This window comes from Anopheles cruzii, chromosome 3 (assembly GCF_943734635.1).
Source record: "Anopheles cruzii chromosome 3, idAnoCruzAS_RS32_06, whole genome shotgun sequence".
Classification (NCBI taxonomy): Eukaryota; Metazoa; Arthropoda; class Insecta; order Diptera; family Culicidae; genus Anopheles; species Anopheles cruzii.
Window position 1 is genome coordinate 16877212 of NC_069145.1, and position 17696 is coordinate 16894907.

General features: G+C 49.9%; 1 protein-coding gene across 2 annotated transcripts; it reads left to right on the top strand.

Moving 5' to 3' along the window:
- Positions 1-507: 507 nt before the first annotated feature.
- On the top strand, positions 508-17513 carry LOC128275510 (myophilin). Of its 2 annotated transcripts, none has more exons than XM_053014035.1 (2): positions 508-862; positions 15646-17513. In XM_053014035.1, the coding sequence occupies exons 1-2, from the start codon at positions 809-811 to the stop codon at positions 16156-16158; spliced, it is 567 nt and encodes a 188-aa protein (XP_052869995.1). In that variant the 5' UTR covers positions 508-808; the 3' UTR covers positions 16159-17513. The 2 variants fall into 2 exon arrangements, with proteins under 2 accessions (XP_052869995.1, XP_052869996.1); XM_053014036.1 differs by lacking the exon at positions 508-862 and adding an exon at positions 10505-10567.
- Positions 17514-17696: the final 183 nt, after the last annotated feature.

A 17696-nucleotide genomic window follows, 5' to 3' on the forward strand; every position in this document is an offset into this window, starting at 1 on the left:
GTTTGCATCAGGTTTTAGGAGCTTGTGAAACACCACATCTTTCTGTCCCACCAGAAAGTTCGTTTTTTGGAGTCCTTCAAGGCTATTTTTTGTAAAGCCAAAATCGCCATTTTGGAATTGTTTAAACCACTTAAAGCACTGCGATCTTCCAAACACAAGTCCCGACAAGCTTCTGGTGTGATTTCGAAACAGTTTTCTTCAAGAGGAGCAGAAAAATATTAATCCCCGCGAAATGTCATTTTCAGGCACAAAAGTTGACATAGTTTAACCCTTTCAATGATGGGTTGCAAGCCGAAATATTTTTTTTTCGATCTGAAATCATTTACCGGATATCAACACAAGGTAATGATGCACGAACAGCAAAACTGGGAAGTCCCAATCGGCAGATACAGCCATCATTCTAAAATTTCGGTTCTCAACGCACACACCTAGTAATGGCTCCGGCAATCCGGTTTTCGAGATCGATGTGCCGTGTTTGCACGCACAGTTCTTCTAGTGCCGTGTACGCGTTCGGACGTTCCGCCTTCCGCCTGTTGTGACTCTCGCCTCGTTCGGCTTCCTTCGCACGCGTTCTCTACCACATCTCCGTGCAGCGCCGGTTGGTGTACTTTAATTCGTTTACTTGCCAGTACACTCGAGTCTCATCTCTCTCGCACGGCAGCCTCTCAGCTGGAGTACGAATCCTGTCTCCTGCGTCCTGTGATTCCTTGTGCTTTGTGCCTACCGTGATAAACAGTGACAACCTCCGTGTGGGTTCCGTATCAACGAGCACGAGCACCGCAACCCCAACAAAACGGATCCCAACGAGATGTCGACCAACCGTGCCCCGAAATCTGGGTTTGCCGCCGAAGCGCAGCGAAAGGTGAGTGTCGCCCGGTTGACCCCGAAACCCGGGCCGGGTGAGCGTGGGAGACGACGGTCCACATGCCATATGCCAGTCCTCAGGCGATGCTTTCTCTCTATGCGGTCACGGCACCGAATTCCTGGCCGGTCAGTAATCTGCATTTCATCTCCCGTGCCGGGCCGGGCCAGGCTGGGCTGGGGGGGCCACCCGGCGGCCTACTCGAAACTCCGTAGAAACGAGACGACGCTCCACGGTGGCCACGTTTCTCTCTCTCGCTTTCCCTTATCCCGTTCTGTCACCCGCTGGGCCACGGCCAAAACGGGAATAGGGAGTGCTTTGAGTACAGGTTTTGTCTTTTTTCTTCTCCGGCCGACCCAACCGAAAGGCTTTGGCCGTTGCGACTCCCGATGGGTCCCGGTGGAGTTTGTTTTCTTCCTGCGCTTCTTCGGTTCCCGAGTTTCACCGTTCCCTCTTTCGTTTCGACTTGGTTTTGTGATCAGTGTGTGTCTCTCCATTTTTTAATAGATCTTTTCATCCTTTTCGCCGTCACTAGAAGTCCTTATACATATTAGGGGGCTAGTGTTTTTAGCTAATAATATGATGTTGGTGTCCTGCGTTGTCTCAAGAAAGTTACATCGCATGCAACCCAGAATGCATTCGCCTATTATTTACATAAAATATCATAAATGTCCAAGGTTCTAATCGTAATCAGAAACGCAAATCGTCACTGCATGATACGTCAGTTCCGTCCGCGATTCCGAACCAATCAATCAAACACTAGTGGTCGTTAGTGTCGAATCACGACCATACCACGCCTTACTCATCGCTCCATTGATGACGATGGCATTCGTTCACCAAAAAGACCATCATATTCTGACGACACCTAAATTCCGACAAACCAGAAATGAGTGACGTTCGATGTGAAACATTGCTTTTATCGCACACCGGATTTGTGGCATTAGTTTGCTGGCAGCAAAACAAAGATGTGATAAGCCACTGACCACCGCGTGTATTGTTTAGTCACCTTTATCGGTTTGCTTCACGACGGCACAGGGATCGTTCTACAGGGTGTGTACATCCTGAATTCATTTTTTGCACACATTACTCCTTCGGTCTGTCTTTAAGTGATAGCTTTTCGCCTAATGCCTTTTTGATTATGTTGATTAAAACCTAAACGATTGCCAATCGTTTGCCGCTTCCACGGGGCGGCCGGCGGCCTGTGCTCTGTGTCTGTGTGTGTATGTAATTAATCCGCAATTAGACTGCCTCTGGCCAGCCGGCCGGAAGGCAGGCATGTGGGTCCAATTTGTGCGAAACGTTGGCCCGGGAGGCCTAAACACGCCTCAAACCGGCCACTCGAGAATGGCGGCCAGCAGCATTATTGGGATGGTTTCGGTTTTTTGCCAATCCAATTTCCTGTGCCCGCATCGGTCACCCTTCTGCCCAATCTGCCGAATGTCGGAGCATTGCTGCCGACGCGCGCGTCGTATCGGTCCAGGAATAGAGTTGTGCCCTCTTCAAACCGGCGCTCCTTTTGTGGACGCCCGCAGGAGTGACTTCATTCCGGCATTCCTCAAAAGATAGGATACGAAGAACACGGTCGGTGGTGTGCGATCGCTGGAGGGGAATGGGAGTTTCGTGGGCCGCGCCTTTTTGTCGAGGAAACGAGGCAAAGGCACAATAAAAAAGGAACCAATCGGTAAGAAACGGATGCGCGGCTACGCCAACGATAACCGGTACGGATGATGTCATCCTTTGGCCAACGATCGCGCGTCGGAGCCGTTTATTTATTCTTACTTTGCTTCTTCCCACGAGCCTTCGCGGTGTGGCAGGTTCGTGTGCTGTCCCTGCGTGGCAGAGAGAGCAATAAAAGCAAACATCCTTCTTCGGGCAAGGAAAACCAGAAAGTCATCAAGCGGGGATCGAGGATGAGCCATAAAAAACATTCATGTGGTGGCTTCCAAGGATACCCTTGAAGCAGAAATTAAAAATATCCAGACATACGTGGAACTTATGGGGGAAAATTAGTAATATTTCCCTCTTTCCGGTATGCTTAGCGCCTTCTTCCGAGCTGTCCAATTTGGAGTACCTCTTCACCCCGCACTGAAGAAGCTGTGCGTCATCAGTTCCGTCACCGTTGCGAGAGCTGTTTGAGATTTGAATTCAAATTCAAATTTTGCGCTTCACTTGCCGGGAGCGAGCGGATGGCTTCACGTCAACGACGACGGCTGGCTTCTGCGATGATAAATTGGTTTCGATTCCAGTTAGCGGCCTGCAAGTGACTCACACGAGCACATTCCGCGAGGCCGACCCAAACGACCACTGTGTCTCCATAAATGGCCGTCCAAGGGGCACTGGTGAAGTGTTTTGCATAATCTTTCCCTATCTCGCTCACTCTGTCTTTCGGTTTTGGCCGCCCCGGTGCTTCACTCCAAGCGAGAGTGCTCTCCTAGCAACAGAGTTGAGGTACCAGCACTTTTTACGCTCGAGGACGCTGGGCTTGGGCTAGATGCTGGCCACCTCCCGAGCTGCCCGATTAATGCTTGATGAGCCTATTTAGCCACGCGAAGCAATGAACACCAACGCACTCGTTTGCGGCCCAAGCGTGCGATAGCATCTCGAGTGCCATTCGGCGAATGAAAGAAAGTGGCCCCAGAACCGGATAGAATTTCTGATGAGTTCCAGTAAATGGCAGGAACGTGGTCACCGGGGGGAACTTTTTAGCCTTTGCGGTTTGCTTTCGTTCCGGGAGAACCTTGACCGGGTGGTGGTGGCTTCGGCGATCTCCACTGCATTTTTTGCACCAAATGACAACTCCTGCCTGGTACGTTCCGGTCCTGCGGAGTAGTTGACACCGTCCTTGACGCACAAAAAGGTGTGGCCAACGCCAACGGTGGAGGACACCCACATTTCGTACCGCTAGGTTTTTGGTGACCACTCGCCCGAAGACCTTCGCCCGCGCTCTCTTGTGCTTCGTTACGCATTGTTGACTTTCTGGGCAACGCGCAGAAAGTCCGGCGGGAGTTTGTGGGAACGCACTTGCCAAAAAAGCCCCCGCTCGCACCCCCCCGCGCCGGTACTGGTCGTCATATCAACACAGTGCGACGATAAAGCCTGCGAAAGCACCAGCAGCGAATGGCCGAGCACCAGCAGCGAGCGCCACGTATCACAACCGGCACATTCTTGGCGCTTGGCGCAAAAAACTCAACCACAACATAAAAAGTCCATTAACTGGCAAAGTGTCCTGCGAAAGTGTTTGTCTCTGGGCCAACCTGGATGGACAAAAAAAAACAGGCCGTGAAAGGGTGTAGAATACTATCACAAGCCAAGGCGATAGAAAGTCAAGCCTATCGTGTCTGTTCGTGGCAGCTTCATCGTGTTACTTTCGCGCCATGGAATGTCCATAAGAGGGAATTGGAATCGGGTGCCCTAATTGAGATAGCAACAAGAAAAAAACCTACAACCATTTGACAAACTGTAATTACCCGGCAGTTACAGTTTTAAAATTCTTCCTGATGCTACGGTTTTTTTTGTACAGCCCATTAACTTGTCCATTCCTCACTCTGTACGATGTTCATAAAACCAACGGTAAACTGTGACCGTGACACTCCCTGTGCTGTAGCTTGGAGTCCAAAACAAACGACGGATACGACGCTTCACCGGAAAACGGAGCTGATCAGTAGTCTAGACTCAACACAACCCGGGCAGCCAACGTAGCCGCGCCAAGAAGGAACTAACCTCAAAATGCATTAAAACCCCCCGGTCCGGTCTGGGCGTTAGAATCACAGTTTGGGAAAGATACGACGAATAGGGGCGTGTCGTTTATGGTGGCATCGGTTCACCGATTAGCCGCGCCAGACAACCCGAACTCGCGTGCTGGGCTCTGCGTGCATTCCAGGAAACCGTTCGGTTGAACTTCCCGGTCGGGAATGGTGCGCTTCGCTGGTGGGTTCAGCCGCTACGGCCCAGACACGTGCCGCAAGATCGTAACGCAAGAAAGCACCCGACCATGGGCCCGCGGTCTCTGGCGTAGATTTATTTTTATGACACTCACCTGAGAAAGACGCTTTCGCTTCACGGTTCAAGATGTTGACGGGACCTGTTATCTATCTGCGCTTATCGCTCCACGCAACGCCCGTACGGGCGTGGAAGAATGTAAACAGTCGACTGCGCCGCGGAGTGCATTCGTATATTTGATGCATCGCTCCGCTCCGTTCCGGGGCACAGTCATCACATCGGAGCGTCCGGCTGAGAGAGATCAGCATGAATTGGTTAGCATACGGGTCGCGCGCCCTATTAAGTCAATCACTTGAAAATCGAGTCACGTCCCAGCGCATCGACATGCGCGGGTCTGGGCGCTTCAGAGGCTCCCGGAAAAAGTTATTACGAACATTACAGCAGCCGTCCTAAATGTAGGTTATCGTTTGCCAAAACGACCGTCCCATCCCGTCGAGGACCCGGGCTAGGGAAGAAAAGCGCTTCCGTTCGACCCGCCGGGGGGGGAATACATTATTTCACCCGGTGCAAAACGAACGTGTTAAACTTCCGCCCCGCAACCTGGCGTTGGGTTTTGGCCGCGTTCCATTAATTATTTCATCCCGGGGGGTTTCCGACACCTCATTAATTGTTGCGTTACTTCGTTAATTTGTTGGAAATCTTAAACCGCCAAAAAACGCGGACGCCGACGCCGAGCGTAGTAGAGCGTGCCCAATCCGCGGGTACTCCGGGCAGGCAGTTCCGATCGGAAGGATTGGGTGGGTCCCGTTAGCGAAGCGAGAGGATATGATTAATTGCACTGGTGTGGCGCAGTTTTCGGACCAGCATGCGGTCAGCCCGTCGTAATACAGTTGTGTCCGTCGTTAACGGGAAATCGAAGCGATCGGCACTTTCGGCCCGTAATTTGCGCGGTACCATAAATCGGTGCCAAGATCGGCAACATTAAAAGAGTGTCGGTCGATTCCCGGAATCAGTGTAAGGTGATGACCGCGTATCAGGTTAGAGTGTCTTTTTTCACCGAGCTTCTCGTTTGTTGCACCTTTTGTTCGGTCATTTGCACGATTGACACGATTTGAAGTAATTTTTATGTTGCTGCATTATATGGAAGCAACTTTTTGTCGAGCTGCTAGATTCATGAGGAACTCCGTCACGCCGGTTGGTGGTAGTGCGAGACGCTTGTTTGGTGTGCGTGCCTCTGGCCTCTGTTTGATTACAACATTTTTATCTCATTGAACCGCGCGCGCACCACCTCATCCCGGCGGCCCGGCAACGCGCACCCACCGATGTCACATCAATCAGCGGTTCTGTTAAAGAGAAACTTCCTTCCCCGCGGAGGTCGCGGAGAAAAATGGCGGAAAACAACGCCCCCCCTTGCCGGGTCTGCGGTTTGTGTTTGTGCTTAGTGGAACCGTGTTTAGATAGCAACCGACCGAGCGTACCTTTTCGGGCGGCTCGCGGGAAGTGGCGTTTCATGTGGTGCCACATGCTGTCATATTCTCCGTCGCCTTCGGTATCGAATGATCGCGCTCGACCCACTCTGCCAATGGGCCGTGTCCTGGGCGCGCTACATCCGAGCGACGTGATCACCGCGCAGCTGCTTACGTCAGCGCGCCGTGGCGTGGCGGTAGATAAGCGTGGCCCAGGCTGATGGGCCCAGTGTTAAGTGATTGGAGTGAAGCCCCGTTCGAGCCCTAGCCGTTAGAGAAGAACACGTTCTCGCTGAGGTCATGCTGCCGTCAGCGCCTGAGCTGAAGTCATCCCAGACTTTTTTTTGGGCCTAAAGCCATCAGTTCAATCAACCACCCAATAAAAAATGCAGTCCCCGGACGGACGATGGGACTTAATCAATCAAGTTGATTATTTCTGCAGCTAAGCTGCCATCCTCGGTCAACTGGCTGGCGCAACGCACGAAACGGATCGCAGTATCGTGGACACGGAGTGTCCGTGGAGTCACCCATTTGCAAACAAACGAACAAACACACGCATGAACGATTAACGATGGAATGATTAGTTCCGCCATTTCTAAGCGATTCGAGTCGAAACAGAAACTTCAGCCAACTCCAGTCGAACCCCGCCGGGGGGGCGGACGTAAATTGAGTCAATCCGTTGGAAGGTTTCACTGCACGTCTGGGCTTGACAGGCTTTGCCGCAGGGCCAAATCTCCGACATGCTCGTGTACTTGGCAGAACTTAGTCCGATTACGGGCCGCGGGCAACACAGACGGTTGGAGATTTCGCTGGCTCAACGGAAGCAAGCCTCGGTCCGATAAGGGCAACGGTAATGGCCGCATAAGGACACACGTCGGGCGGCCTATGTCCCATGACTGTAGCAATGAATCGGGTCGGCTTGCGTATCGTTTCACGATTTGCACACTGTTTCACATTCCATTCCGAACGCAAACCAATGTTCTGTCGGAGGAGAAAATTAAATCACTTTTCATGTTAAAAATGTTACAAGAAAAGGTTTCATTATTGATTTGCTCTCATCATAAAATCAATTAATAGGCATTCATAACAATTCATTTGATCGTTCTATTTGTGCATTCTAAAGTTCTTGTCTCGAGTAGGAGGCGAAAGTTGGCCACTTCAAGCCAAGAACCCATCCGATCACCTTCGTACGCGAGCGATAAGGTGTAAAAATATTTATTGGCAGCAAACAGTTGCGTCATACTCGTGAGCTGAAGCAATAGAATGCTATTCACAGTGTGCGTCAAAGTGAGACAGAGTGGCGATAAAGATAAAGCCTGAGAGAGAGAGAGTTGGAATTCTAGCACGTCGCGTTGGCGATACGTGATTAGTGCGTTCGCGATCGTCCTTCGCTGGTTACCGCCCCGAGAATCATCACCATAACAACCGAGCCAGAGTCGAGCTAGGTTCGCGTGATTACTGTTTATCGGCATGTTTGCGATCGATTTATGATCTTAGCTCTATTATGGCCCCGAGTTCAGAGGTCTAATGCCTCCTCCAGGGAGTTAAGAGGGAGCGTTTGCCTCATAAACTTACGTTGTTACGTCGATCAGATTTCGATCTGTAAAGTGGGCTTTTGCTTGGCGCTGGACTTAGGGTTGAAGATTAATTTAACAACCCGAGCATCAAATGCTGGCGTTGGTTGGATCACGCTTCGTACGTTGGGATGATGTTGTCTTTTGGCGCGACTTCAATGGGGCACTCGCAGAGCGGACGACCGGTGGTGGAAAATGGCATCGACTAAATCAAATCAAACGCCATGATTTGGCAATCCTTTGGGCTGGTGAAAAAGTTGGCCCCAGGAAGCGTGAATGCCGACCATTCAACCAACCGGCTCTCTCTCTCTCTCTGCTCGTTCATTCTTTCGTTCAATACTTGGCATCATCCATCACGAACGCCGTAAGCAGTTCCCGTAAGCCCGTCCGTTAATTTGCAGGGAAGTTGCGATAATTTTGGTTGATAATTTCTGTCAAAATTTTGACAGCTCCGAAGGAAGAGCGAAAGAAGAACCGCAACCGTTACCATTGGTGTGCGCGGGATTCGGTGAAGCGGATCACGACCTCTCTCATCACGGACACTGTTAGTCCGTAAGTCCGAACTGGTCCGAGAACTGTGTATCTCTAATGTTCATTAAACAATCTTTTTAAGGAGCTTACGTTGAATGTTGAGCACACACCAAATTGCAGTAATTCTTACGATTGGAAGACGGGATACTTCTTGACGCGTCAAACGATCATTTTATCAACCTATGGTACGCGCATAAGTTGGTACGAATGAAATAAATTATTATCGTTCCACGTCGCTGTTTTGCGCAATTTACTCAATTAGCGACAAATTTTTCAACTGATAGGAGAAAAATCGAACGATAACGCGGGCTCGATAAGAGGTTCAGCTTGATTCAAACACGTGTGCGCAAACTGTAGAACTGGTCGCCAACGAATTCTTCGAACGCGGCCCGCTATATCACCAGAGACGCTGAGCAGCGGTTAGTCATTTGCCGCTATCTGTCGACAAAAGTGGGCTCCCTAATGAGCTTAACATTCCGATTCAAATACCGGCACCGGATCTGTAAAACTTCGATATAGATAAACTGATTTGCACTCAGCCCACCGCAAAGTACCGTTGTGTGTATTAAGTTTTATTTCTTATGCAGCCGAGTGGATGTGAAATTCTTTCATTTATTCCACGATGCGTTTCATGCCAAATCGATATTTTTACACACTCGCCCATAATGATAAAGAGCAATAAAAATCCAATTTCGAAAATACACCATCATAAACCGACGATCGTAAAGCGAACCTGAAAGTAAAACAAGTTGTTTGACCCATTTTTAACGACGGCGGATCGCTACGTCTCCATTCGGCGCGGCTCGGCTCGTTGTTGTCAGATTGTGCACCATTCAAGGGGAAGCTGTTCTTTTGGGCTCGAAGGTTTCTTCAGCTTGACTCAACCGACGCTGAGCCACCGCGCGATCACCACCACACCGGTTGCTCTCCTTGGTGTCAATTATGGTCGCCGCCGTCTGCATCGCCGGGGCTCGGCGATCGTGCCATTGGGCTGACGTGTACAAATCGGTTCCCTTAACCGGCCGACATTTAACGCAATACCGTAACACAGTGTGCCTTAAGTCGTGCCCGAAAGCCGTGGCCCCTAAAAAAGAACCCTGGATGCGAAAGGGACACAATTGGTCGAAGTTTCCGGTCCACACAGAACCGGTTGGGCATCCGAGCCTGCATTGCGCCGTTCCGAGGGATCCTTAAGCCACGGGGAGTGTGTCACAAAAGTATTGTAAATTATGCGTAAAAAGGGCCTTGCAAGTACTGCGGAGAAGTATCAACGTTGCACTCCTTGGCAGCATTACTGTTGTGACCTTCTAATGCTCCAAATTAATTACACGCCCATGTATGGGAAACAATCGTAATTGCAATCTGCAATATTACTTAACATGATAACGACGCGAAATTATTAGACGCGCATCCATCATTGGATGCGTTCGTGATGTAGCCCGCCAACCACCACAACCCCGGCCGAAATGGGTCTATTTCTTTTCGGGGTGCCCAGACATAAATCAATAGAACAGACCCCGGCGGACAATGCAGCAGCCACGGGCTGATAGCCGTTGACGTCGCGCCATTCAATTGAATCGACAATCGAAGGAAATTGAAAACGATTGCCATCGCTCCATTAGCGCATACGGTGGAGGAGATCCGCAAGTAAATACGATAGCATTTAAAGGCGGAACGCGAAGACCACACTCACTTCATCACGGCGAGGCTCGTGACGATCGTCACGAACGGAATGGTTTTCTTGCAGCCGGAGACTGATAACGGATTGTGCGCTACAGACGTTACACTCACCGATGTGTGCCAAATTCACCACCGGAGCGCGCCCAAAGGGTCACATGGGAGAGGAAGCTACGAGCTAAGAGGAAGCTAATGTGGGGTAAGCCACACACGTTAGCAATGAGCCGGCGGCCGGCAAGATAAACTATTTATTGGATGCCTCAAGTAGGACAATTTAGATAGAGTCTGCAATGCTCGATAGGTTTCGCCGATAACGCTGTACTATGTTGTAAAGCGTTATTATTTATAGATCTTTAGGCGCTGATTGGAAGATCCTGAACAATGTCACACTTCACACGTATCGTATCAGGTTATTTAAGGCATTACAGTGCGCTAAGGGACGTTCATTTTGCCGTCTAGATTCCATTCCGCAACGTAACCTGGACGGAAGTGAGTGAGTGAGCATTACGATGGCTGCGGTAAGTTTTTGTGCAATCCCCCAAATTGATACGGTATTCGATGTGCAATAGCCGAGCTTATCCGTCGGCAACGAACACCCGCAGTGTACGGCAATAAACGAAGATCTAGACGAGCATGACTAACAGAACTTTCTGCGCCGAGTGTCAAGATTGCTGGGTGTCAGGTTTAAGGTTGTGCGTGTGGTTTCGTCGGCTTAAGCTCACCGATATCGGCATCGGTGATTGGTGGTTGGCGATAATTTTCGCGATCGATCGTTTTGCGCGCTACTTTTCAAACCATTCGCGTGACACTCGGTCTATTGAGAAAATGCTTATGTTTGCACCATTTGGAACCCCACGGAGGCGAGAAACCGCAGGCAGACAGGCAGGCAGGCAGGTATGTCAGGGCGAGTTCGGACCACCCTGCGGTGGCCTTTAAGTTGCAGCGTGAGCAGCCAAAGCCATATATGTTGATGAATCGCAAACGACGCGCGGCCTAAAGTTACAGCCTTCTCCAGGCGACTAACAGGCGCCCTCAGGCGCCCAGACGTTGATGGTTGGCCGTTTCATCGGCCCCACGGTGCTGCTGACTAAAGCATCTTCTCACAGGCGCCCTGCCCATTTCTCGGTGTGTCCCATAGGAGAGACGTGGTCCCAAAGTCCCAGGCTGCCAGGAGGTGGTGTTCCGACGACCGATCGCCTGACCCGGCGGATCGTGGCCTGAAAACGCGGTCAAACACGCGCTCGGTCGCAGTTGAAGTTTTGTGCAACGTTTTGCCATTTTTGAACGCAAAGGAGCAGCAGCAGGAGCGAGTGGGGTTTTGAAGCTAGGAATAACGAGAAGTGTGAAAGAGTAGCCAAGTCAAGCCACAGTTTCCTATCTTACTTGAACGAGCTGTTTATGAACCGGCCAATGCTTTCCGTTCGATGTTGGCTACCATCTGTTCAGGGGCCAGAATCGTAAACAGAACGGGGTTCACACAAGGGCTGTTGATTTTATGGCGCCCGTTAGTGGAGTTGGTGAAAAGGAATCTAATCTCGGGCCGCCTGGAGAATCCCATCTGAGCGGGAAGGATATTCTGAAGCAATATTTGGTTCCGTAGCTAACGTGTATCATGCAGCCCATAAATTTGAGATCGCCTCTCCCAGTTTTATACCATTTACAGCTGCCAACTGTTTCCACACACACACACACCGGGCAGTAACATCCGTTGGCAGTTGCCACTCGCTGCGGGTGTGTGCCATATGGTAAATCAATTTCTTTATGATGATGAACTGCTCACCGAATGAGGCCACGCGAACATTTGGTACAGTGTCCATGGGACAACGAAAGGAACAAACTGTGTCCCGATTAAATGGGATAACGTTTCGTAGTGCCGTTGCCTAATGTGTGTCCGATTCGTTTGAGTCATAAAGCGATTACATCGTTCAGTCAGCGACGAACCGGAAATCCTCTAAGGCCCTAGGGCTGTAGGATTATCCTCTGGGTGCGGCACACAATATTAGTGACAATAAATCACTGTACTTGAACGATAGCCTTTCAATTGTACTTACATTAATTAGAAGAAAGATAGGAGTACAATATACCTACTGATTACTCTATGATGTATTTTGCTTGCTTGCTGGTCATACTTGCTCAGTTTACGAACGTTTAAGCTCATCGATGTCATCGTACCATCAACGGGGCCGCATGTCAGCCACCAAATCGAGTCATAGGTAAATTATTCGATCAGTCGCCCTCGGTGCCGCGATCGACGAAGGATCGAGCAAAAATAGCGTCCTTCAACTTGTCAAAAACGCCTTTTTCGGTACGGTAGACCTTGGCCGATGACTCGGATGCTTAATTCGATTTGTGTGGCCATGGAACGTAGGCTCGCCGTGTGCGTGCGGCGGATCGGCTCCGGTTGGCCTTATTTAGCCTCCGCTCCGCTAGATGATGATGTGCTTCAGAAATCTCCGCAATAATGATGATCACTGCCGCAAGTGCGGCAACGTTCGCATTTGGCTTCATCTGGCGAACAGCAACACTTCTGGACGCGGCTTCTTAATTTCCTCAATTTATGGGGAAAAAAAAAATCATAACTGTGGTGGGGATTTCCCCACGGTGCGCGTGGCAGATGCCCCGGCGTGTCTTGGTGAGAAGTGTCGGCGTCGGCCGGACGAACACCATCGCGGACAAGCCAAGTGCTTTCTGTTTTATCATCACCCGGCCCGGCCCGGCCCGGCGTTCAGCGGAACAGGTTTTGCCGGGGCCACGATCGTCGCCCGTTGGCAAAAAAGGGAAACTGAATGCAGAAACTAAACAAACACGCCTGAAACCGGCCGCGAACGTATAGCTGTGTAGGAGAGACACCACCCAGGGCATGGGCTGACCTCCTGCGAGCTGGGCGGAGGGGGGGGGGAAACAAGTTGCGACTCTGCGCAGCCCGTTCGTGCAGTGGGCCGACTTTTAAATCCAAATATGGAAGAATCTTTAAACGGAACGGATCGAAAGTGCGCACGCACGTCGCTTCGCGTCGCCTCCAAGGGTGGTGGCTCCAATTGGGGACGCGCTGTTCGCCGCTCGAAGGTTGTGAGGTTACGTTCGAATCGCTGCTGCGTGTGTGTGCGTCGGGATATGGCAGTCACTTGGCGGCTATCCGCGGCTTCGGGATTTGCGTTCGGCCAGGATCTCGATCTCGTATGTGGCAGTCGATCGCGCATGAATTATGGAACAATCCGTAACTTCTTACACCACCGGCACCGGCGGCAAACTTGGTGGACTTTTGCTGGCTTCAAGTGGCGTGGCTTACGATTCAGTTTCAGAGTATTGCAACAAACTCGCAACCAGCGCCGAGCGATTCCGTTTGTTTGCGATTTAAATCACGTCTTATGGCTTTACGCGGGATGAGAAGCAAACACGAGCCTTACCGAGCGGGTCACAGCTTAAAGGGCTCTGATCTGCCAAATTGTAGCAAACCGCGATGCGAATTAGCATCCGATCAACGTTCTGTTGGTGATTTGTACAACGTGACGGATATGTCACTGAAATAGGAAATCGATTTAACGAAAAGGGCGCAGATATCCCGGAGAGTGTATCAAGTGTCGGAACCTGCCTTAAAACACCTACTAAACAGCAGCTACAATGTTGTAACCGGACCCAACATAACCGTCATCGCCGGTATCGCCACGGAGTTACATAGTAAAACACAACGGTTCCCGTATTTGGGAATGCTGGTCACTCACTGGGGATGACAAACTTCGGCAAACTGCTTCGCCGCCATCAAGTGCTCGCCCAAAATGGCTACAATCCGCGGCGGGATTGATTTCGCTGCTGCCAGCTGGCTAGACATAACCAGTTGGCTATTCGCACCCGCCGCGGGAAGATAAATTAGACGCAACCGGCTGTTGGCCAACAAATGAGAAAATGAAAAATTTGTTTGACACGTTTGTTTGTTTTTTCGTTTTTGGTCGTAGTTAAGCAGGATAACACGTCGTGGTCGTCGGGGCCGGAGACACCGCGGTCGATGGAATGATGTACTTAAAAGGCGATCCAACTTTCTGCAGTCACTGGCGCAGCTTTGAGACACTGTGACAGCCTCTCTCGCAATTAGTCATCTGGTGTTCGCCCCCGGGGCTAGCGCATAGAGTTTCAATCGGAGATCAGTCGAACTTGCCACACTAGAAATATGCAGGATAGAGAGGGCTTAAAAATGTTGTCATTACCAGTGCGATCGGTATGGGAATTTCGACGCCCGTTTCGAGCCCGATTTCACCCGAACCGGCACGACGAACCGTGAAGACAAGTCGTTTGCCAAATGCACGCATTTCGAGTGGGGCTCCGCTGCTAATTGCTGGAATTAATTAGCACCTTGCCTCTGGCTCCAATCTCCGATCTTCGCCCGTGGTGGTGCCCGGCGAACCGACCGTGATCGCGTGACATGTCATACCGTTTTCTATGGGCGCCACCAGCGTCAACGATCGACGGAGGCTCGACGATACGATGCGGGGCAATTTATGCTACTGGAAGTTTTTGTTGCAGTTCATCAAAAGTGCACATCATTTGCATAATCCGCCGTAAGCCACCGTTAACGGCTGCGCGTCGCTTTCCCTTTTAGCGTCAACGCTTTTTAACGACAGCCGTATTTTGAGCCTCGTTCATCTGCCTCAATCTATCGCAAGTGGCCTGTACGGGATTGAATTGTGTTGTGTTCCGCAGCCCCATATCGTCTCCGATCGCTGGTTGGGAACTACAGAGCGATAATCTGAGTGCACAGTGCACAGCGATGCAGTCAAGCGGTTTTGCGTTTGTCAAGTTGGAAGTCAAATAAATGAAACTGTACATTCGTGTTCGAGGGACACGGCCACTTGACAACTTTGTTTGCGATGACATCAGCCCTCGGACAGTATGCTTAAACAGTCCACCACCACCACCATTTGGCGATCGTGGAATTTCGAAAAACAACGGAAGGAAACGCATAAAAAATCGCATGTTTTGAGACGTGTCTTGGATGCGAGAGTGCGATAAGAGCAGATGGTGCGGTCATAGCCAACACAAAAAATAATCTCCACCCGCGGTACTTTTTCTGGATCTTTTCTAAAAAGTAGTTCAGTCTGTTTCACTGAATTCTTCATTTAATATGATCGCACGAAGGCAGGGACACTGATGCACGCAGTCTTTTCAGTCAGCAAGTGTAGATCGCAGGGTGTATGGAAAAGAATATTCCAGTTCCTTCGCCCGTGTGACACTCTCAGCGTGAGGACAGAAAAGAAACAGGTAGCGGCCGCGGGAGTTGCAGCGGTGATTTTTTGCGCGCATATCCTTGACTCTGTGGACATGTAGGTGCACCCGGGCGCATTGTGGTTGCCTCTCAAGTGCATACCTTGACCGGGCTGCCTTTAAAGGAAGCCCAACAGCGCGTGCATTTGTGATGCAAAGTGAACTGGCGCCGGCAAGGTCAAGGTGCGCGTTGGAGAAGATTGTAAACGCACTAATGATGGATCCGGCTGCGGTAATAGAAATTCATCTCTCCCGTATTTGGAATTTAGCAAGGGACCTCACGGGCGAAGCTCAACGGAACGGTTGGTTAATGTCGTATTTCGTTTCGCTCTGTTTACAGATCAACTCCAAGTACAGCGAGGAGTTGGCCGCCGAGTGTCTGGAATGGATCAAGGAGGTAACCGGTGAGCCGATCAACACGTCCGGCGATATGGACAACTTCTACGAGGTGCTGAAGGACGGCACCGTCCTCTGCACGCTCGTCAACGCGATCGAGGCGGGCACGGTGAAGAAGGTCAACACCAGCAAGATGGCATTTAAGTGCATGGAGAACATTTCCGCCTTCCTGGCCGCGGCCGTCAAGTTCGGTGTGCCGCCCCAGGAGACCTTCCAGAGCGTGGATCTGTGGGAGCGCCAGAACCTCAACTCGGTCGTCATCTGCATCCAGTCGCTCGGCCGGAAGGCGGGCAAGTACGGCAAACCGTCGATCGGACCGAAGGAAGCGGATAAGAACGAGCGTCAGTTTAGCGACGAACAACTGCGGGCCGGCCAGACCGTCATTTCGCTGCAGTACGGCTCGAACAAGGGTGCTACCCAGAGTGGTATCAATTTCGGCAACACCAGACACATGTAAGCGGTGCGGCACCAACCACCGCAAGCGAGCGGGAGACATGCTCGGCCACCGAACGCGCGATGGCCACGCGTTTCCGATGTCTGTTTAAGCTTGACGTAAACGAGCGAACGTTTTTTAGCCACGTAAGAACTCAGTTAGAGGGTAGTGAACGGTAGAAGTTAAATCATCCAATCAACCCTGGATACGCACTCACGCATCCCTCATAGCGGCCTGTAAACAGTGCCCGGAAGCACCGATCTTCCGAAGAGTAAACAGCTGCAAGCGTAAACACGATCCGAATATTTACCGCTTTCCGGTTGGTAGGGCCAAGGCCGAATTCTTCACTAGAACGCAGCGCTAGGCGGGGAGACAGACACATGATTAATTACCCATCAGACGATAGGATCAAACGATCGACGATCGGTTTTCAGAAAGTGCATTTGAAGCGGAAACGAAATTAGACGAGTAGAAATTGAACGTACCTTTTTAACCGAAAACAAACAAAACTAGAGCGCCTTAACATTGAGAGACTTTTTCATTGGCTTAGTCAAGGTAGAAGCAAGGAAAACTATTTACTCAAAAGTGAACCTTTTTACACACACGACGATGTATTTCTCAAACTTAGTCACTGTTATCATTCCAACTCGATAGCGTATATTAGAGCGAGAAGGATATAGATATTCATCGACAGTTATGCATTCCATAAAGAGTTACATTTACAAAACAAGAAACGTATCATAAAATAAATACCAATTGACCACTAGCGAGTTTAGCACCGTAGCCTTTCCTCCATTAGAAAGGATGGATGGATCATAACCATTTACAGACGACATCCATTAGGTCAAGCCGAACATGGGCGGAAGAACATCGGTTCGCAATGAAAAGCAGGACATTTTGGTTTACCAGACGCGAAGGAAAAGATAAAGTTAGCAAAAACAACGATAATCACTCTGTCGGGTTGAGTAGGTAAACCTCGTTACAAACAGGTAGTCTCGTTAAGCACAGTCGTCCTGTTTAGGCTGATACATGAATATTTTTAGGACTCTTAGGATTTCGAATGCAGTTTAAAATTCGTAAAACCTGTTCGGTTCTATCTGATTCGAAATTCACTCGGAGTAGCGACTCGAGATATGTTAACACTTTACAAAAAAACGAAAATCTACAATTTCTTTTTTAAAATACTGTAAACGATATCGCCTTTATGCCTTAAACTGTTTGTTTTTATTCTTGTTTGGTTTTTGCGCGCATTTGAGATTGGCCTCAACGCGACGGAGATCGTAAATTATTGACAGTTTACTTTATGATGTATTTTTGTTTAATGTAATCGTTAAAACAGTAAGTTATTGCCTAATAAAGCGAAAACGAAACGAGCAAAAAGATGCGAAAATAAAGCTTTTTGTTTGCAAATGTCGGCGTCGAATTGTAATTACTATATCCACATCAACATCTTCGGTGTTGCTCGGTGCAACAACAAGTAAGTAACATCTTATAATCCTCATCTTGGATTCCAATATTTCTACTGTTAATATAATTTATAATTCGTAAACCGAAAACCCTTT